Raw genomic sequence first — 22241 nt, 5'->3', positions numbered from 1 at the left:
ATTTCACATAGATAGACCTATGGACTCATCAGACCTAACCCGCTATCTCTAATAGTGGGGTTCGACTGGATCGATGCTGCTGTGAAAAAGACAACAAATCAAACCCTTAAAGTATGCAGATCTATTCATGCTTAATAGAATCATATAAACATACTGTAGGCGTTAAAGCATAGGCGATCGGCTATTTAGCCGATGCAGGCATAGCAAACAGTTAAGGTCGCGCCTGATCGAGGATAGATCTACCAACTAGCATCCTCCAATCTAAAGTGCTATCAGTGGGGATCGACCGGATCGTTACATCCATAATAGTGAACCGTAGATCAGATTTAACTAGCCAGCAAACCCCTTCAAGATCACTCGTGCCTTAACTGCGTACTATGCGTGATCAAGATCGAAGTAGAAAATCCGACAAAACAAGACCCATCATTTAAAGTAAGAAATATCGTGTTGTAACAAAGCAAACGACGGACTAAAAGGATATGAGGCCGATCTAGAACAATCTTGACCGGGCAGGTTGATGTTGCTGCAAACTAATAACGATAAGGACATCAGCAAGATCGATAACTTAATGAATCTACTCGAAGGACGCCACCCTTAGGTAGAGCCGATAACTTGACCTTAATCTAATTTGAGCAGTGGAGGTCGACTGGATCGATGCAGTCGTACTTGAATTAGACAAGAGTCGATAACTAGCTTATACCAGAGTCGCAGTGGAGGTCGACCGGATCGATGCAGCCGTACGAACAGAAGTATAAGCCATGACGGTACTTATAGACGAACCGGAGGTTGGCCAGACCGATGTAGCCCTGCTCGCTGAAGAACTCACCGAGATCTACTCTACTCCTACTCCTAAGGGTTGGCCAGAGCCAAAAAAGTAAGTAACTTGTATTTGATTGATTGTGTGTCCTTTACAATAGCCGGGGTTCAATATTTATACCTAGAACCTACGCATGAATCCTACTTAAGCAGGACTCATTACAATCTTTGGCATAAAAGAAAACATTCCTAATTTAAGATAACTTGGACCCTAATCTTTCCCTTTTTGTAGAGTCCAACATGTTTTTCCTAACGCCAATCGTAGCTTTATCGTTATCTGCTGGCGCTATTTGAAGAGAGCCGATCCTAGCGCTGCATTCGAATCAGCTGATACCAACCTTTATGCATTTGATTCCATGATGACATGATCTTGGGAGCTTTTGAGTTCTTGCAATTCTTCTTCCTAAATTTTGGTATAACACATGCCCCCCAATTTTTGGATAAAAGTAATTTTATTCCAAAATTATCATGTTTGTACCCCTGATAGGTTCGTAGTCCTGGGTACAGAATCTTGATTTGGGGTCTATTGTCTGTCACCGTCTTTGCCAGCTTATGAGCCCATGCTTCAAAACTTTTATGAGAGCATCTTTGCTTCACGTGCGCTTGGATCCATCATTCCAGGCCGACTATAAAATGTCTATCCGACTCTAGCAAGAGCAATCCAACAACTCAGCCATGTTTCTCTTCTGCCTGCTTCCTCAAGTGCCTCTAGCTCCGCCGGACCCTCCATGGTCTAATTCTTTGCTATGAAGATCTTGAGTGGTTAGAAGAATTCTTGTGCATGGGGTGATTGTGTCGCTCATCTTGGTGCCTTGTCGAGCAAGAGGATCAGCTACTGCGGTTAGAAGAATTCTTGTGATATCACCTGAGTCATCTCTCCATGATCACAGAGCTGTTCTAGTGTTTGCAAGGGCTAAAATGTGTGGACACCTTCCCCTCATTTGCTTCATCAAATGCCCATCGGGAAAACCACAAACTCCTTTCCCGCAGTTTCTCAGCCACCGAGAAATGGGCATCTTTTAGTAGGCGGCTTTCTTTCCCATTGTTTCCCAGTCACCGAGAAATCAATTGGGCATCTGTTAAGCAGACAGCCTTTCCTCTTCTCCTGATGCAATTTTATCAATGGGCCGATGTGACTCAGTTCATGATGACCTTCGGCATTGTGGGGATCCGGACTCCCTTCAATCCAAAGAAGCCTTGGTGGGTGGATCGTTGGTCAATGTAATATCCATCCCAAAATATTTTGTAATTATGGGAAGCAATAAGTTTGAATCTGTTATCTCTTCGTGACCCATCCCTGAATTTTCGGAATGTTGATCCATTTCCATATCTGACTTTAATTCCATAACCCCGGCGAAGTCTATCTTCTCACCTTCCTGGGCTATATATACGGGCCACGGTTGTGGATCAAAAAACAACCTGCTTCATCCCAAACCTTCCTCATCTTCTGTGCAATTTTGCTTTCTCATATTTTTGAAGGTATGGAGAACGGCAAGAGGCCTGCTAAGGAGGTCCTCAATGGTTTTGTGTCACCACGCCGGCGTCTTCGTCACTAGGAGGGTGTAACTCGGGATGCTCCTATCATCCCAGATCATGGGGGCGACTCCGCTTGACTTTCGGGGTCATCCTCATCAACAGTTCATCGCCAGCTTCCTTGCTACCCGAGGAGGCGGATCGACAATGACAATCTGCTTGCCTCCATCGATCAGGCTGGCCAGAATCTCGCCGACTGCCTCTCCATAATAGAATCAGCTATGGCCATGGTTCAGGGCCAATCACCCCCTAAGGCCAACCCGATGGGGGATAGGTTGGCTAGGGCTGAAGTCAGAATCATAGGTGAGACGTCTACCATAATTTTCTGTATCTTCTTAACTTTTTATCTTCAAGGTTTCTGATCATCCCTTCCTTGAATCTTTAGATCTTTATGCTCAGCTAGAAAGTCTTCGATCAACTGCGGAGCATGCGGCAGGATTTGTCAATGCCAGGGGTGCTGTGCTGGTGGCCCGCTTGCACGACATCCCGAACCGTGTCAGAGAGGTTGCTCTTCATGGTGTTCATCATGGTGCGGCCAGGGCGTTGGCCGCTGCGCAAGCTCGCTCTGGCCACAAGCTCCAACTTCTTCCCCATGGTTTTCCAGCCACGGAAGACCTTGGGGATCATGAGCGCCTGGTTGAGGATTTCTTCAACGCCGCCAACTCTGTAGCCCTTACCTCCCAGGCTGATGACATAGTAAACAAAGTGTTTTCTAGTCTGTAGCTTGTAATAGGTGACATTACCAAACAATTTCTTCGCTTTAATTTTTTTCTTGCACTTATATTCCATGTTCCAATCTGTGCTTGTTCTTGCTCCACAGGCGATACTTATCATACTAGCTTTTACTCTTTCGAGTTTATTTTTGAACTCGAGACGATACCCTTCTGGTATCGGCTATTAGAGCCGATGATCAAACAAATCGGCTGTTAAGTATTAATCCAAACACTAGGATAATAATTCTTTAGATATTTTCCATTGATTGCTCTATCAAACTCTTCTTCTCCTTCTAGTGTTTCCAAAATATAAGCATTGCCAGGCGCACAACGTTTAATTCGATAAGGTCCTTCCCAATTAGGTGACCATTTGCCAAACTTGCTGTCTTTTAACCCGATTGGCAATTTTACTTTCCAGACTAAATCTCCTTTAGAAAATTGCTTGCCCTTGACCTTTTTATTGTAATACTTTGCAATCCTCAATTTATTGGCTTTGATATTTCAAGAGCACACAGCCGATGGCAACCCAAGTCCTCTAAGTCGTCTATCATAAGATTCTTGTAGAATTCGGCTGACAAATCATTTTGCAATGTGACACGCCTCGATCCAGTTCAAACTTCCCAAGGAAGGCCTACATTATGGCCATACACAAGTTCATAAGGTGACATTTTAATCGATCCATGACAGGCCATCCTATATGCCCATAGTGCCTCATTAAGCATTAAATGCCACTTCCTTGGCTGTTCCTCAATCTTTTTCTTAATCAACTTAATCATAATCAGATTGGACGCCTCTACCTGGCCATTAGCCTGAGCATAGTAAGGAGAAGAATTTAGCAACTTAATTCCCATACTGGTAGCAAAATCTCCAAACTCTTCTGATGTGAACATCGTCCCTTGATCGGTAGTGATAGTTTGAGGAATCCCAAAATGATACACAATATGCTCCTTGACAAAATCAACCATGTTCTTTGAGGTTACTGTCTTCAAAGGAATTGCCTCAACCCACTTAGTGAAGTAATCCGTCGCTACCTATATGAACTTATGTCCTTTACTTGAGGGCGGAAAAATCTGACCAATTAAATCAATCCCCCAACCTCGAAACGGCCATGGCTTAATTATTGGACTCATAGCCGATGCAGGCAATTTCTAGACATTACCAAAACGTTGACAGTCTTGGCACCCCTTGTAATATTCAAAATAGTATTTCAATATTGTTGGCCAGAAATATCCAGTTCTACGAATAATCCATTTCATCTTATAAGCCGATTGATGACCTCCACATATCCCTTCATGCACCTCGCCCATCAACACCTTAGCTTCCTCTTGATTTAAGCATTTGAGCAACACCCCATCGACTATTTTATAATATAGCTGATCATCTAGTAAAACATACTTAGTTGATTTGTACCTTAGTTTTCTGGTAACTTTCTGTGATGGATTCCTAAGGTAATTGGCTATTTTAACTCTCCAATCATTATTCGAGGTTTCACAACTCAAGACTTCTTGAAACACTCGATAACCTGAAGCACTTTGAGCTAAACGATTGGCCTCTTGATTCTGTGCTCTCGGAAGATGTTGAAAAGAGACACGAGGAAATTCCTTAAGCAACCTTTGGCACTCATCATAATATCCCCTCAGAGTATCTTCTTTGCACTCATATAGGCCAATCAACTGATTAATAATTAACTATGAATCTCCAAATATTTCAATTGCTTTAGCCTTTACTTCATGAAGAAGTTGAAGCCCCTTAAGAACAGGTTCATATTCTACTTGGTTGTTGGTAATCATTGGTTCAGTCGGAAAAGCAAACTCAAAACTTGGCTCCGAGGCAAAATAATAACAATACCAATGCCACCACCATGCTTGCATGATGATCCATCGAAGAATAATATCCAAGGTACCGGCTCAACATAATCAATGCTTGGCTTATGATGCTAGGTGACAAAATCGGCTATTACTTGTCCTTTGACTGCTTTAGCCGATTCGTACCTCAGGTCAAATTCCGATAATGCGAGAATCCACTTTCCTACTCTCCCAATCAGTATTGGCATTGATAACATGTGCTTGATCACATCAGCCTTGGAAATAACCGTACACTCGGCCGATAATAAGTAGTGTCGCAACTTAGTGCAAGAGAAATATAAGCACAAGCATAACTTTTCGGTGGGAGAATATCTTGTTTCTAGATCCAGAAATCTTCTACTTAGATAGAAAACAACCCGCTCTTTTCCTTCAAACTCTTGCATCAAGGCCAATTTAATTGTTTTATCATCGGCCGATATGTACAACTTAAAAGGCCTACCTTGTTGAGGAGGGACCAGCACAGTTGGACATTTCATATATTCTTTTATCTCCTCAAACGCCTTTTGTTGTACGTCACCCCACTTAAATTCTTGATCATTTTTCAACTTCAACAAGGGAGAAAACGGCAGCACTCTTTCCAACAAATTTGAAATAAACCTTCTGATAAAATTAATCTTACCAAGCAAAGATTGTAACTCTGTTTTAGTAGTCGGGGGTACCGCTTCGTCAATCGCTTTCACACTTTTTTGACCGACTTCGATCCCTCTCTCGTGGACCATAAAACCCAAAAATTGTCCAGCTGATACTCCAAAGGCACACTTATTGGGATTCATCTTTAGACCATGCTTTCGTGTGCACTCCAAATTCTCTCGCAAATCAGCTAGATGTTCTTTGTACCCCTTGGATTTTATCATCACATCGTCAATGTAGATTTCAACAATCCTACCGATCAACTTATGAAAAATATAATTCATTGCCCTCTGATAAGTGGCACCGGCATTCTTTAGACCAAAACTCATCATAACCCATTCGAATAAACCGATTGCGCCAGGGCATCTGAAAGCTGTCTTTGCTATGTCTTCCTAAGCCATGAAAATTTGGTTATATCCTGCATTGCCATCCATGAAGCTAATAACTTTGTGCCCCGGCTGCTACGTCTAATAACATATCGGCTATCGGCATTGGATAACCGTCCATGGGTGTAGCCTTATTCAGATCCCTGAAATCAATGCAGACTCTTAACTTCCCATTTTTCTTATACACGGGAACAACATTCGATATCCACTCTGCATATCGGCACGGTCGGATAAATTTCGCTTCTAGTAACCTTTTAGTCTCCTTTTTGATATCATCGAGACCATTTGGGTTGAACCTCCTCGGAGCCTATTTAAACGGCTGATATCTAGGTTTGATTGGCAACCGATGTTCAACAATCGATCGGTCTAGACCAGGCATCTCATAGTACTCCCAAGCAAAACAATCTTTAAATTCCTTTAATAAACTTACTAACTCTTGGTTGTACTCGGGATTCAACTTGGCCCTTACATACATCAGCCTAGGCCTATCTCTGGAACCAATATCTATTTCCTCTAATTCATCGACCGACGTAAAGTCATGTCCTAGTTTACCATCTGTACCATCTATTGGATTTTCCATTAAAACAAATTTTCAAAGCCAACTGCTTGGATCGGCTGTTGGCTTTCACCATTGACTCTAATAAAGCCTCCTACCCACAACTTGACAGAAAAGCATTCGAAGTTTTCTAGCTCCCAATATACAGGATCGGCTGTTGCGATACTCACAGATTCATCAGCGCGAACCAACTCGACATCATCCCCATGCCATTGAATTAAACACTGATGCATGGTCGACGGCACACAACAATTTGCATGATTCCAGTCATGATCGAGGAGTAAACTGTATGAACCTTTTCTATCGATGATGAAGAACGTGATGAGCAGAGTCTTACTCCCAATTGTCATTCCGACATTCATTGCCCCCGGGTCTTAGACACATTACCCCCAAAATCCTTAAGCATCATGTCGGTCTCAATCAAATCTCCTAGTCCCTTGCCAAGTTTACGAAAAGTGGTGTAAGGCATAGAAGCACCTCCATCCACCAACATCTTGTTCATCGGCTTTCCATCAACAAAACCTTTTACATATAAAGCCTTTAAGTGCCGATGTTTGACTGGCTTATCGAATATAGCCTGCTGAATAACCATCAACTTGGCAACTATTTCTTCATACTCCGACTCATCAAAATCTGAATAAACTTCTTGATCTGCTGGAGCTCTAAATTCTAATGGCAATAGAAAAGTCATTTGAATATTAGCCGATGGTTGCCCTCTATTGACTGTTTGTTTAACACGCCACACTTGAGGTCTACCAGATACTTGAGCCTGTTCTAGCTCTCTGTTCCTTAGGCGTTGCACTCTTCTTTTCTGGCTTCTTGTCAAACCTCCTTGACACTATTGGCCTTCCTCCCAAACATATTCTTCCTCATTATTTTCTTCTTCATAATCGGCCCAGTTTTGATCAACAACTCATTTTCCAAGCCGATCATGAACACTTTTATTTTTTAAGCGCCGATCTATGTTATTATGATGATACTCATCTTTAGCATGGATAGACCGGCGGTTGGCTTGAGATTGCCTAAACTCCCAATATTGCTCGCTTCACTCCAAACAGTTATTTCTGGTAGGCAATTTCAAACCTTCGTTCCAGCAATGTCTGAAGAAAGGACAATTCCAATGTAATTCAGCTTGCTTTCTTTCATACCTCTATTTTTCCTGTTGATGCTGGTATTCTTGCTTTTCTAACCAACGCTGATAATCCTTTTCCTTCTATCGCTGCCATTTATTCAACAAAATTCGAGACGTAACACGCGGCTTTGTTGCCCCATCCTTTGACGTTTCTCCCTGCTCATATTGGCTCTTTTGTTGGTCACGACGCCATTTAATCTCTCCGTATTCATTAGCCGATATTTGCATCTCAGGATCGACTGTTCTAGTTTCTTTTGATCTAATTGACGTTAGGACTTTAGTCTTCCCTTTGAGTAACCTAGCATCAACCATATTCTGATCTCTTGAGAAAGGATTATCATCAACTTTCATCTTTCGAGGCGTATCAAATTTGAGCCTTCCTTGCTGAATAGCCCTCTGTATATGCTGCCGGAAAACTCTGCATTCATTAGTAGAATGAGATATAGCGTTATGAAACTTGCAAAACTTTTTATTCTTCAACTGATCAGGGGTAACATAACATGATTATCGGACAACTTGATTTGTCCCTTCTCAAGCAAGAAATCGAAGAGTTTGTCTGACTTTGTAACATTGAAATCGTAGCTCTCTTCGACTCCTCTTCCCCAAGGATTTGGCACCATTATCATCTTCTTACCCCCAATTCCATTTAGCCGTGGCAACCTCTTCTTCTTCATCGTGTTCATAGCCGTCATCGACTGAATATGGATTATAGGCTTCGACCATTGTGGTAATTTTCTAGAATCGGGTATCTCTGCACATATTCTGGAACTGGCTATTGAGCGTTGCCACTCGTTGAGCCAATTGACCTAAGTTATCAAACTCTTGTCCCAGTATCTTCTCTCTCCATGTTAGCAACATTCCTTGAACGGCCAAAGCAGCTAGTTGATCATCAGCCAAGATTAATGAGAAGCACAAATTCCTAGTCTCTCGGAACCTCTGAAGAAACTCGGTGCCTGATTCATTAGTTCTCTGCCTTATAGTTGTCAAATCGGTAATCTTCTTTTCTCCTGTCCAAGTGTAAAAATATGTATGAAACTTCTTCTCTAGGTCAGCCCAATTGACAATGGAGTTAACTGGTAGTGATGAAAACCAAGTGAAGGCTGGCCCTGACAGGGATAAGGAGAAGAAACGAACTCAATGGGCCTCTTCAATGGATGCTTCGCCCAACTGACATGTTCTATTGTGCTTATGCTGTCTTGGCCAGTGAACTTAGCAAACTCTAGGAGCCCATAATTTGTAGGAAGAGCGACCAAATCATACCATTCTGGATATGGGCGTTTCTACGAAAAGGTCTGCCCTTTTTGGCTTCAAACCGAACTAACTCTTCATTGTCTCGGTCACTCTCAGCAACAACTCATCAGCATTTGAATTTGGATTTCTCTACACCTGCTGACCCATCTATGGATTAAAATCCCGTGTGCCTTGATACCCTAAATTTGGAATCATGTGAAGGGTGTTGTAATCCATGCCATAATGATACCCTTGTGGAATCTCTATCTGCTGGGTCCTTTGCTGGTTTGCTGCTTGAAGTCTCTGGTTATAGACGTTAGGATCTATATCTCTATGGATCCTTTGAATTGATGGTGCTATTTTTGGAGCCGACGATGGTATGTGTCCTGATGTGCCAAAATTAATCATCTGGTTCTGACCTTGCCCTGCTGGCTGTTGCACATATTGCACTGATGATCTAGGATTATATTGTATCTGATTCGTAGTAGCAACTTGAACTTGCTCAGATGAACTCTAAACTACTTGGATATCATCATTACTAGCTGGTGCTGCTTCTTGATGGCTGGTACCGGCTTCATTAGTCTCTTGAGTCGACGGATGCAGAATGTTGTAATAAGCCAGCCCAACCTGACCAACTGGAAACCCATGAAACACCTCTTTCATGGTGTTGTGGAATGTGTTCAAGAAAACTTCATTATGGTTCGATATGGCATCACGAATAGATTTGTTTACAACTTCCATGAAGAAACGCATGTCTTCAGCTTCATCTGCATCTGTCTGCCCATGCAACAGAACTTTTGGTAGTGGATATTTCTGAACAATTGTATTGTCACGTGTTTTGGTGTAGGACAACAAATATTTGTTCTGAAATTCTTCTATAGCTTTGCTGATGACATCTTTATCTCCATCAAGTAGGTCTTCATAAGGTACAGTAAGGATGTCATTGTTGTTGTAAGTCGCCATGACGATTGTGGTGTCCCACCGGGCGTGCAAGAACGTGTGTCAGCACGAAAATGTGTCGACACACGAGCAAGCCGAAAGGGTCTGCTCGATGGAGCTGGAGATCCACCTAGCTTCAACGTAGGGATAGTCGATCCTGCGTATTCCTTCCAAGACGTGCCAGTCAATTTGACCCTATAATTGATAAGGAGAGAAAGTTTATCAGTAATTTAAGGTGGAACATGCCGGTCTGTGCCCAGACAGTTCCAAGTGTGCCGCTTCGGGAGCAGCCATACGGGGAGAACAATTAAATAGCCGATCCACACAAAAATCGGCTTTTACGGACTGTAAAGCTCATGGGTAGCGATTAATTTCATATTGATAGGTACAGTACTGGTATATGTAAATAAGATCATCAGCTAGATAGATATTGTCGGTGTAAAGCATTAAGCCGATGAGTCTAATCAGGAAAAGATATAGCATGCGAACAAATCAACTATCTGATATGAACGGATCTACAAATGCTCTGAATCTAATTTGTTACCATCAATAGTGAGGTTCGACCAGATCGATGGCAGCTATGATGATAATAACAAACTAAAACCGAAGAATCCGTAAAGACATCCATACTTCGACAGGCTTATCGAAAGACATACTATACGCGAGGGCTCGGATAAATCAGCTAAAATAGTTGATTCAAGTGAAGAGGACTACAGCATGTGAACAATCGACTATTTCACATAGACAGACCTACGGACTCATCAGACCTAACCTGCTATCTCTAACAGTGGGGTTCGACCAGATCGATGCAGCCGTGAAAAAGACAACGAATCAAACCCTTAAAGTACACAGATCTATTTACGCTTAACAGAATCATGTAAATATACTTTAGGCGTTAAAGCATAGGCAATCGGCTATTTAGCGATGCAGGCATAGCAAACAGTTAAGGTCGCTCCTGATTGAGAACAGATCTACCAACTAGCATCCTCCAATCTAAAGTGCTACAGTGGGGATCGACCAGATCGTTACAGACATAATAGTGAACCATAGATCAGATTTAACTAGCCAGCAAACCCCTTCAAGATCACTCGTGCCTTAACCGCGTACTATGCGTGATCAAGATCGAAGTAAAAAAGCCAATAAAACAAGGCCCATCGTTTAAAGTAAGAAATATCGTGTTGTAACAAAGCAAACGACGGACTAAAAGGATATGAGGCCGATCTAGATCGATCTCAACCGGATAGGTTGATGTTGCTGCAAACTAATAACGATAAGGACATCAGCAAGATCGGTAACTTAATGAATCTATCCGAACGACGGCAACCTTAGGTAGAGCCAAAAACTTGATCTTAATCTAATTCGAACAGTGGAGGTCGACCGGATCGATGCAGACGTACTTGAACTAGACAAGAGTCGATAACTAGCTTATACCAGAGTCGCAGTGGAGGTCGACCGGATCGATGCAGCCGTCCGAACAGAAGTATAAGCCATGACGGTACTTACAGACGAACCGGAGGTTGGCCGGACCGATGCAGCCCTGCTCGCTGATGAACTCGCCGAGATCTACTCTACTCCTACTCCTAAGGGTTGGCCGGAGCCGAAAAAGTAAGTAACTTGTATTTGATTGATTGTGTGTCCTTTACAATAGCCGGAGTTCAATATTTATACCCGAAACCTACGCATGAATCCTACTTAAGCACGACTCATTACAATCTTTGGTATAAAAGAAAACATTCCTAACTTGGACCCTAATCTTTCCCTTTTTGTAGAGTCCAACATGTTTTTCCTGACGCCAATCGTAGCTTTTATCGTTATCTGCTGGCGCTATCTGAAGAGAGCCGATCCCAGCGTTTCATTCGAATCAGCTGATACCGACCTTTATGCAATCGATTCCTTGATGACATTATCTTGGGAGCTTTCGAGTTCCTACAATTCTTCTTCCCAAATTTTAGTGTAAACAATGGTTTAATAATTATAGTAGTTTAAATAATCGAAAAAAGAGATGCACATTATCACAACCATCCATAGCATTTCATGTTGGGTGCAGATGTTATTATTTTATTTTACATCAAAACATAATCAATATTGGCCTTGATTTGTAGATTTAATTGTAAGGAACATAAATGTTCAATCGGATTATAAATTGAACGTATGGTTTAATAAATATAGTGATTTGAATATTCGTAATGACAAAAGGCACGCACATTGTCACAACCATCCATTGCATTTTATGTGGGGTCCACATGTTGTTATTTTATTTTATATTGAAACATAATCAATATTCGTCTCGATTTGTAGATTTAATTACAAGGAACACAAAGGTTCAATCGGATTTTAAATTGGATATATGGTTTAATAGATACGGTGATGTGAATATTCGTAACGAGAAATGTGATGCACGTTATCATAGCTAACTAGTTCTTGACACGTCATCCCCTGGCTCATGCACATGCCTTCGAGTGGCCCGAGTTGCAGTACTCCACTGCACTGCGGCTATGTCCCTTTTGTCAAACCAATAAATGCTCTCTGCTTTCTTTTTCCTGTGCCCTTCTGTGATCACAACGTATTACAGTTTTCAACCACGTTATAACTAGCATCCGCCCCATCTAATACACTGGATCCTAGCCGTTCACAGTAATTGAGGTCTTTGTCGATGATGCCGTGCGAGACCAGCCTCCTGAACTTATCGACCTGAGTGCCGAGCTTGGGCACTTCGTGCGTCCCCTCGTACGGAATGTACACGGCAAGGTCAGTGCCGTTGAGGGTTTCAGATCCCTCGCTTCCGTCGTCAAGGCTTGATGCTTACCATCACGACGAATCTGCTTGGATCCATCATCGCAATGTCCTTTGTCCCCGGCCTTGTTATCGAGGGTGCTGAGATCGGTGACAGCCGTCATAGCTCTGCAAAGCATGTCGGTTAGGATGCAGTGTGGCAGTGGTGCCGCATCTGCTCTGTGGACTAGCATGGATCCAGCAGGAGCTCTATTGTACATCTAGATAGAATCTTGTGGCGGATTTGATAAGTGGGTTTTAGTTGGTTGTTAAGTTAAAAGTTGTCTAATTCATCTCTCGCCTTCACTTATTGTTCTAGATGGTACCATTGTGCAAGTTTAGGTATATTGCGTTGCACATTTAGCAAGTTAATTAAGACCTAGATGGTACCGTCATGCCAGTTTAGTTACTGGATCCAACATGTCAGATTCATATCAGCATGGAGTCACATTCCACGTTGACATATGGAGCGGGTCCAAATTTATTTTGCCTAGTGCAGGAGCCCAGAACATGTTTAAGGAAAAAATGGAAGTTTGGGACGACCTACCAAGTTTAGTGACCAGCAATGTGTACTCATCTTTTTAAAACAAAGACTCAACTCTAAAGCAGAGGCTGGTGTGTCGTCTGCCTAAAAAAAATCAGTTTTAATCTATCGCCGAAAATCTGCTTTATAGTAGTGTCTTTGGTGGCCACATGCTTGCTCACGCATGTGACAATTTATTAAACAAATAAATACAAACATAAATTCGTATTACTGTTCTTTTTTCGATCAATCATATTATTGTTCTTTGAATAGAAGAATATAAGTAAAACAGATAGGCATGCGGGCGCTTTCTATGAGTTGGTGTCTTGCTGCTCCCTTATCGCCACGTAAACAATCGGCAGCCTCACCTCTTCCACCGCCTCGCCCATCATATTTTCGAGGCCTTCCACAACGTCGTCGTCGACGACCGCGGCACTGCCCTCACGGCGGCCGATCACCATTGCGCTCTGGACGACGAACAAGTCGTCGCACCGCATGTTGGCCGGCGGGCTCCCCTGCGCCTGCAGCGTCGCGACGACGTACAGCTTGGACCACGGCGGCATGACGCCCCTGCCCGGTACCGTGCGGTACCTGGACTGGTTCGCCAGCGCGGTGAACGCGACGAAGTCAGGTGACCGGTTCGTCAGCTGCAGCACGCAGGATACATCCCTGTCCACCTCGAACGGGAACCGCACCTCGAGGGGGTCGATCGCAAGACGCTCTAATTTGTACTCGGAGTTCTGCAACATGAACAACAGAGATTCTGATGCTTCCAATTCCAGCTACCGCTTAATTCGAAGGATGCCTCGAGACAAATCATTGTGTTTCAAAAGCATTGTTTCACCATCGTGAACTTGGAGTTCAGTGTTGTGATTGCACATAAAAAATCAATAAACTACACTTTACTATTACTAATCGTGGCCCTAATGGAGCCTCTACGTAGATGCTCACGAGACTCGCTAGGAAAAAAAGAATCCTAAAAATTCTAAAAAAATAAAGGACATTTGGCCATCTACTCGACAGGCTCTACTCATCGTTAATAATAATAGCCATTAGATTTGTTATGTTTTCTAAAAAAAATACACACCTTTATCATTCTTAAAATGATCTAAATTAATTCCTAAATAATGATTTAAATTAACCACAACGTACTGCCATTATGTACAATAAACTAATGTAACACCAAATCTTCATCTAAATCGTCCATATATGCCTTTGTGGAAAATAATAAAACTTAACTCCCAAAATTTACATCTAAATTTCTTACATTTGTCATTGTCATTATATATATTAAAACTAGCTGAAGCTATGCATCCATAACATGCGTCACTATGTAGACCGTATACACATACTACATGAAGCAATGAGCATGTCGATTTTCAAGCCAAATACATATATAATTGAAGATTTTGTTCCATCTCAACATATATCGAGGACAAATGAAAGTGTGATACAAAGATAAAAAAACATTAATGGGATGGAAAAAGTATGTTAAGCAATTGGTAACTAAAGTTACCACAACAGGAAGATAAGAAATTTTTTATATGAGATTAATCTAGTACACTACGCAGAAATGAAAGAGTATCAACTGAACCGACGTCAAACACACATAGAAATGCTATCCAAATGGAGAAAAAAATGAATAAGGAGAAGAAGGTATGTTAAGTAGCTGTAACTAAAGCTTATCACAACAGGAAAAAAATAAAGTATTTATGAAAATTGTGTTAGAATATGAACACAAGAGAGATAAATTCAAGTAAAATATATCTAACGCCAACGATTATGCCATGCAAAGTGGACTTTTATGAATTGGGGTGAAAAAGTATATAGAGAAATTGGAAGAAACAGTCCATCACCATTGGATATGGATAAGAAAGTACATGAATATTATGTTAGCATAGATGCAAATGAGAGAAAACAAAGGTAAACGATTTTGATTAGTCATTGACCCTAAATTTTATAACAATAAGTCTCTAATATTCATATCTTTTAAGTTACTAGCCCGTACAGCATCACATGCCAACTATATAGAGGAATACAAATTATATATAAGAGCATTTTGCTTCTGGTTATTATATGAATGATGTACTGGTCGTGAATATGATGATAATACCTGTCCTGTAAGTGATTTCCTCACAGTTTCTAACTTGTTCAGTTTATCAACAATCTCCCTTATAGTAGGCCTTTTCTCTCGTTCTGCTTCCACGGACCTTAACGCAATTTCAACGCATGTCTCTACTTCCAGGTTATATGCCTTTTGCAAGATCAATGTATAACTTGAAGTCCCCTGCAACCTTTTCTTCCAGTTCTCTTTTACCTTTGAAAGCAAATCATAAAGAAGAAAGGTGTTATGGTTGCACAACATGAAGTAAAAATGAAGGATCCTTGCTTCATCATGAATGTGAAAAGGTATATAAATAATCTTACATCCTCGACAAATTGTTCGGGAGACACTTCATCTCTTTTGGAATGGCCTGAAGGTCCTGCAATTACCTGTAAGATTATAACGCCCAAACTGAATACATCATACTTCATTGAGATTTGCCGTTTCTCAATGTATTCTGGAGGCATGTACCCTCTACATGATTTTAAACAATAGTTAGAAAAGCGATACAAGAAATTAGCAAAAGATCACTAGGGTACCAACTTACAATGTTCCAATGAAGGTTTTTGACGTATAAGTTTTAGTATGACCAAAGAGTTTTGACAAGCCAAAATCAGCAATTTTTGGCACGAAGTTCTCATCAAGTAATATGTTAGCGGGTTTGAAGTCCAAATGTTGCATAGGATCTTTTGAGTTGTTATGAAGGTAATCCAAACCTTCGCATATCCCCTTAATTATTTTGTAACGTATATGCCAATCAAGTCCACATGATTCATCTGTAGAGAAGTAAACAAAAATAATGTTAGTGGAACGTAAATCTTGCAATTAGAACATTTATGTACAAGTGAAATGAAATAGTCAAAATAGATTGAGCAGCATGGATGTCTTACCCGAAAGATGCTTGTCAAGGCTTCCACGCTTAAAATATTCAAAGCACAGGGCTCTATGTTCAATTCTAGCAAAAACATATTCTCCCTTGTCGTCCTTAAAATGTGTGTGTCGTATTTCAAAGCAATAGGCAATTAACCTTATAATATTCTTATGGTGGACCTTCATAAGGTTATTAAATTCTTTCTTAAATTGCACATCGACAAGTCCTATAATTTGATGAAGCTTCTTGATAGCAATCTCTGTCCCGTTATCCAGTACACCCTGTTGAAATGCATCTGTTAATCTATGGCCACTGTCCTAGAATGGTAAGCGTATTTTGTAAAGGAAAATCCAAACTTTGATCAACACTTAGTCAAATTATGTGCAAGTTTAGAATATAAAACTTTCCATCAATAGATTTGAATTCAAAGTGTCTTTGAGATGATATTAATTCTTTAGAAAATGGCAACATATTGTAAGAGAAATTAAAGATCAAAACATAGTTTGTATGACTTTTTTTCTGTTTGAAATACCATTATCATTCTAGGTGGATGTGCTGTTAATGTTAGGATACTACTTACAAACAAGAAACACAGTTAGGACTTAGGAATCTTACCCTGTAAACATTTCCATAGCCACCACTTCCAACTTTATGCTCCTCAGAGAAAGTATTTGTAATATCTTCTAGCTTTTGGTATGTAAGTTCTGTCGGCACCATACTTGCTGTATTCTGTGACATGTTCTCTTACTAGACAGATCTTTTCGACGTGGTCCCTAGCCGACAGGGATCCTTTGGCGTCTCTAAGACAAGATAATATCTATAAGCATATATACCTTCTGAAAGCAATATTCTCATACTTTTACCTTGAAAATAATCAGATAGCCAATTCATCCAGTTCATTAATTAACTCTTGGTCTCATGATGGAACTATTGAAACAATTACCAAGAAGAATTCAAGTAGGGAGAAGAAAAAACAAAATAAAAATGGATGCGGAGTTGAAACAATCACATGGGGTGAGCAGTGCCACAAGAAGAGGGCAAAATAATAAACGGAGAGGTGAAAAGAAAGGAAATTAAAAGATATTTAGGGATGTTTGATCGGCACAGAAGAAATTATTGAGCAAGAACTGCAGTTGAACAGACGAACCTGCAGACAAGACCTGAACTTGGCGAAGAGTAGACCTGAAGACCTGCAGTTCATGCGCACAGCCTTCCAGTCGTCATCTCCCGCGTCCAGCTCCAGTGTGGTACACCGACGAACGGGTCCCACGGGCTAGCACTCCGTTGCACAGCTGGTCAGCTGTGCTACCCGGCCTGCTGCTTCAACTCGGCCCTCGGCCCTCGGCCGTCGACAATTTGATGTAGTGTCGACCCGTTCGGCTTACCTTAAAGTCAACTTGTTTGGCTTTTTTTTCCAGCCAGAATAGTATTTTTTCTCTCACAGCAATTTAGTCAGAACCGTGTTTTTTAGCCAGTTTCAGCCAACGATGGTTGGGTTGGGCTAAAGAAAGTAGGCGAAACTGTGTGCAGTTCAATGGCCTAATGTGTAGCGTGGACAAAAATCGCTAGCTGCATGGCCCTTTCAGATGGAACTCGAGAGATATTTTCATCTACTTCCAAGGCTTTCGCCTAGGTCCAGTGGATTTGGATGGACCTAGCCACTTACCACGCAATTACGCCATTCACTGTCGTACTCTTCGAACTGGTCGGCTAGGTAGGCAGTGTTCGCATCCTTGCACAAGGGATTTCACTGCGACGCGTGGACAAGCTCCCGGCCACTATTGTCATCTCCAATGTGCTAAGGGATTTCATCAGGGTGCGTGTCCGTGAACTCCAGCAGAAGCATGAGCAAGGGCATCTACGCTGTGCCGCAGCCCTTGCCCTTCCAGCCCCATCCCCAAGATATATTGATCCACTACAGAATGCCCCGCTTTACCGTATGTCCACGGCACACGGCGAAGCTCAAAAAACACTCGGCAAAGCCTTTGTCTAGTGTTACACTCGGCAAACGACACTCAGCGTACACAGTGCCGGCAAAGGTTTTTTTGCCGACTGTTTTCTATCGTGCACTCGGCAAAGACTTTGCCGAGTACTAAAACCGATACTCGCAAATTTTTTTTTTGAAAAATATAAAAAAAGCCGCCCACCCTGCACGCGGCTCGGCCGCGCCGCCGCCACCACGCCGTCCGCTGCCACCAGGACGCCACCACGCCACCACCAGCACGCCACTGCCACCACCACGCCCGCCGCCGCAACCACGTCCGCCACCACCACGTCCGCCACCACCACGCCGCCACCTCCACGCCACTGCCACTGCCACGTCCGCCACCACGCCCGCCACCACCACGTCCGCCCTCTCCCACCGGATCTGGCCTCCGGCCACCAGGATCCGCCCTCTCCCGCCGCCTATACAAAAAAGTTTTAAAGTCAAACCCCAATTCAACCATCACTTTGACTCCAAATCTTACCGATTCCTTCTCAACGCTACAATTCTCATTGTGCGACACCTTCTCATTTTTTCCACAGCCTCCACGTATGATATCATCACATCATGACAAATCTCATGATTTTCAGACTTCGTTTGCTTTTTTTAGAATTAAAAAACCATTCGGCCACACGTTCGTGGTCGTGTTTCCTGAACAAGATGTTCAAAATTTCTTTTCATTTCCCGGGTAAGGCCTCACACTAGACTTAATAACATAAATATCATTTTTCTACTCATTTTATTCTATTATTTGAATCACTTACCGTTCAAATTTGACTTATACCAAAAAAATCCTAGAAATACAATAAATTAATTAAATATAGCAAACAGATCCACAAATATACCAAATTTTAACATTGAATACCACATGTTGTATGTTGAGAGTAGAAAAAGTTTCAATGTCAGAAGAGAAAAAAAATGAAATTATTTACCGAGTGTCAAATAGTTATACTCGGCAAACATATTTCTTTACCGAGTGCCAGACAATTACACTCGGCAAACATATTTCTTTGTCGAGTGCCTAATTTTGTTGAGTGTTTTTTTTTCTAGTTTGCCGAGTGTCGAACTCTGCCGAGTGTTTTTTTCGCAGCACTCAGCAAAGGGCTTGTTTGCCGAGTGCCCGAGGGAATACACTTGGTAAACATAAAAAGACTCGCAAAGAGCCGGTTTCCGGTAGTGCTCCACAATCACCCCATTAGCCTCGTCGGCAGCTAGAAATGAAGGACCAAGGAAGCATAGAAATTGGCGACCTCACATGGAAACTCAGAACATTTCTGGAGGACAAGAGGTATGCATAATTTAAATTTTTACAAACTTCTGTGTGGTTCATAGTTCACAACCTCACACTGATGTGGTACTAATTTCCTCATCTACGTAACCGTTTCTTATTTTTCATAACAGATACCTCATTATGGTCCATGATCTATGGAGCATTGGTGTAACACCCCGGTGTTACGATCTTATTTAGCGCCGCGATTTAGGCCTAAGTAAAAATTTACGAAACGAGTTTCTCGGATTTTTTAATTTTTACGTACTCGACACGACGAGTGAATCCTGTGTGACTTAGTTCCGTGGAGTAAATAAACGCTCAAGTTAAATTACGTAGTGTGTAGAAATATTAGGAATGTCCGATAACGATTTTAGCAAGTAAATGACGAAGGGTTTGTTCTGTTAGATTAAGCAGGAAAAGCGACTTTTATAAGTAAAATGAAATCTATAAATAAATAGAACGATATATATATAGGTATATATACGTTACGACGGTACTCTTAAACAATGAATTAGAAGGCAATGCAAATGTATGCTTGTAGCGTTTGACTGTACAAGTTGACCGACTGCTCCTCGATATTTCTGGTCTCCGCTTGTCTGCCTGCTGGTCGTTGTTGTCTCCTTCCCACTGTTTTCCCCATCTCTGGCTTGCTGTTTTTATTTCAATCGGTGTCTCTGCGCTGTCCTTCCACGTCGCTGTTGCAGTTGACCACGCGCAGGTGCACCTCCTTGGAGCTGTCTGTGCCAACCGACACGCTATGCCGGCCATCTTTGGCCAGGCCAAATCCTCCCCGTCCTTCTCTGCCCGTGTCTTATCTCTGCCTGTCCTCTGCTGTCCTTGTCTGCCCGACTTTGTTTCCCTTTTTCTTCTACCAGGCCAGCAGTCGGAGCCGTCCATACCAACCTCCCCTCCTCGGTTCCTACCTCGCGCCCGCCATGAGCGCCCGAGCTCCTCGCGCCCCGCAGCAGCCGTGTGCCCGCGCGCCGAGCCGCCTCACCAACCGCGACCCCGTGCTACACCACACCGCCGTACGCACCCGCCCGCGCACCCTCGTGCCTCTGCACTCGCAGCGCACCATAGCCAGCCGCCGACGCCGCTTCTCGGTACCCCACGTGCAGGCGCATCCGAGCTGCCATGGTCGCTCCACCGCCAGCGCCGAGTTTCACCACCACTAGGCCATGGCTGCGCCAAGCCTCGACCCCGTCTTGGCCTCGTCGAGCACCGAAGCCCTTGGCCCCACCCTTCTGAGCAACTCGCCGGGGCCACGCTCGCAGTCGCCGCGCCTCGCGCCACCGGTACCGGTCTTCACCCGTAGCTGCGCCGCCACCTCCACTACGCGCCGAGCCGCTCACCCCGCTGGTGCTGGTCGCCCCCGTGAGCGAGCGCGCCCGTGCCTCTTCGCCCTCGTTGGACCGTCAGCCCCGCAACGCTGGACCACGGCCGCCATGGATGCGCTCGTCGCCGCCGTGCCGTGCCTGCTCGGCACCTCGGTGTTCGTGCAACTCCACCTCACCGTGCTGCCCCACTGCGGCCGGGGCCACTGGCATTTCCCCACACCGCCTCGCGTCCCCTCCAGCATCGGCGAGCCGCCGATTGGGCCGGCGGATCGATTCCTGTCCATGCTCTGTTTTTGAGATGAAGAAAGGGACCCAGGGGTAAGAAATGAGTAGTGCAGGGTTCTTTTTGCAAATTACGTGACCCATATGAATAGTAGTGTGCTAAATAAGGAGAAGCGTAGGGTTGTTTCTGCTTAATCGCCGGGACTGTCGGGCAGGCCGCGCTTGGGCCGGTCTACTGGGCCGCGCGCGCCTCGCTGGGCCGGCTTGGTCCGCCTGCGCCTGGGCCGTTCGCCGCGGTTGGGCCACCGCCTGCGCTGGGCCGCGAGCGCTGTGCGGCTGGATTGCCGTGCTGGGCGCTGGGCCGCACGCCCCTGTGGGCCGCGCCGCGCGCTTGGGCCGCCCGCGCTGTGGCCGCGCCTCGCTGGGCCGAGTTTGGCCGCCGGGCCTGGTCTTGCTGTGTTGTTTTGGTTTTGTTAATTCAGTGCCTTTTAGAAATTGAAAATAAAGTGTAGAAAAATCATAAAATTATGAAACCAGTTTTATCGAGTCTCTAAAATCAGGATCTACCTATTGGTGTAATTCGTTCACATAGTTTGATGATTTGTTTAGGAGCTATATAATTAAATTGGGATACTTAATATTGTAAAAATATAACTTATATGAATTGTTGGGATAAATCGACGATATTGTTGAATCTAAAAATTGTACAGTAGGCTCTTAGCAATATTAGGTACTCGTGGTAATTTTTGTAGCTCCAGAATAATCAGTTGCTAGGTAGCTAAGGATGTCTTATTTCGAATAATGATTAAATTGATAGAACGGAATAAAGAGACAACTTGGGTTTATATAACTAAAATATTTGTTGGGAAATAATGGCTTATTCAACAACGGGAATACGTGGGCCAACGTTAGAGCGATCTCGTTAGCTTGTGAGGCGTGATCGAATTTCTAAGCATTCGGCTATCGTTGATTATTTACATCTATGCATTTGCATCAATGCATATCATATAGGTACAACGATGGATCAATGGATCAATTGAAGGATGATTGGGAATCCGAAGATGATGCAATAGACTTTCTATTCAGATGATGGTGGATGATCTGAAGATGCAAATACTAACTTTTGGTTATATCTTACCCAGGCAAGCCCCGGTGCATAACCCCTACTTTTCTGCACTTTAAATTATATTTGTGCATTAAGTTTTAAGGAGTTGAATGAAACCCACTTGCATATATATATATCTTTATCCTATGAGTCTTACTAGTATGACAGGATCGTGTAGAATGCTATGCTACAGGACTCCAGTAGAAGTCGAGTGATTGCCTGTCACTCGCGAGATATAGGAAATATGTTACTA

The 22241-nt window shown here is 43.0% G+C and overlaps 1 protein-coding gene across 2 annotated transcripts; it reads right to left on the bottom strand.

Moving 5' to 3' along the window:
* Positions 1-13373: 13373 nt before the first annotated feature.
* On the bottom strand, positions 13374-17363 carry LOC136487004 (cysteine-rich receptor-like protein kinase 44). Of its 2 annotated transcripts, none has more exons than XM_066484104.1 (7): positions 17218-17363; positions 16686-16868; positions 16090-16351; positions 15747-15975; positions 15523-15673; positions 15209-15412; positions 13374-13835 (listed from the first exon to the last, which is right to left on the bottom strand). In XM_066484104.1, the coding sequence occupies exons 2-7, from the start codon at positions 16806-16808 to the stop codon at positions 13407-13409; spliced, it is 1398 nt and encodes a 465-aa protein (XP_066340201.1). In that variant the 5' UTR covers positions 16809-16868; positions 17218-17363; the 3' UTR covers positions 13374-13406. The 2 variants fall into 2 exon arrangements, with proteins under 2 accessions (XP_066340201.1, XP_066340202.1); XM_066484105.1 differs by having other exon boundaries at positions 16686-16859.
* Between the last annotated feature and the right edge of the window lie 4878 nt (positions 17364-22241).

Source organism: Miscanthus floridulus, chromosome 10, assembly GCF_019320115.1.
Source record: "Miscanthus floridulus cultivar M001 chromosome 10, ASM1932011v1, whole genome shotgun sequence".
In the NCBI taxonomy this organism is placed as follows: domain Eukaryota; kingdom Viridiplantae; phylum Streptophyta; class Magnoliopsida; order Poales; family Poaceae; genus Miscanthus; species Miscanthus floridulus.
This window is presented reverse-complemented; position numbering and strand designations above follow the sequence as displayed.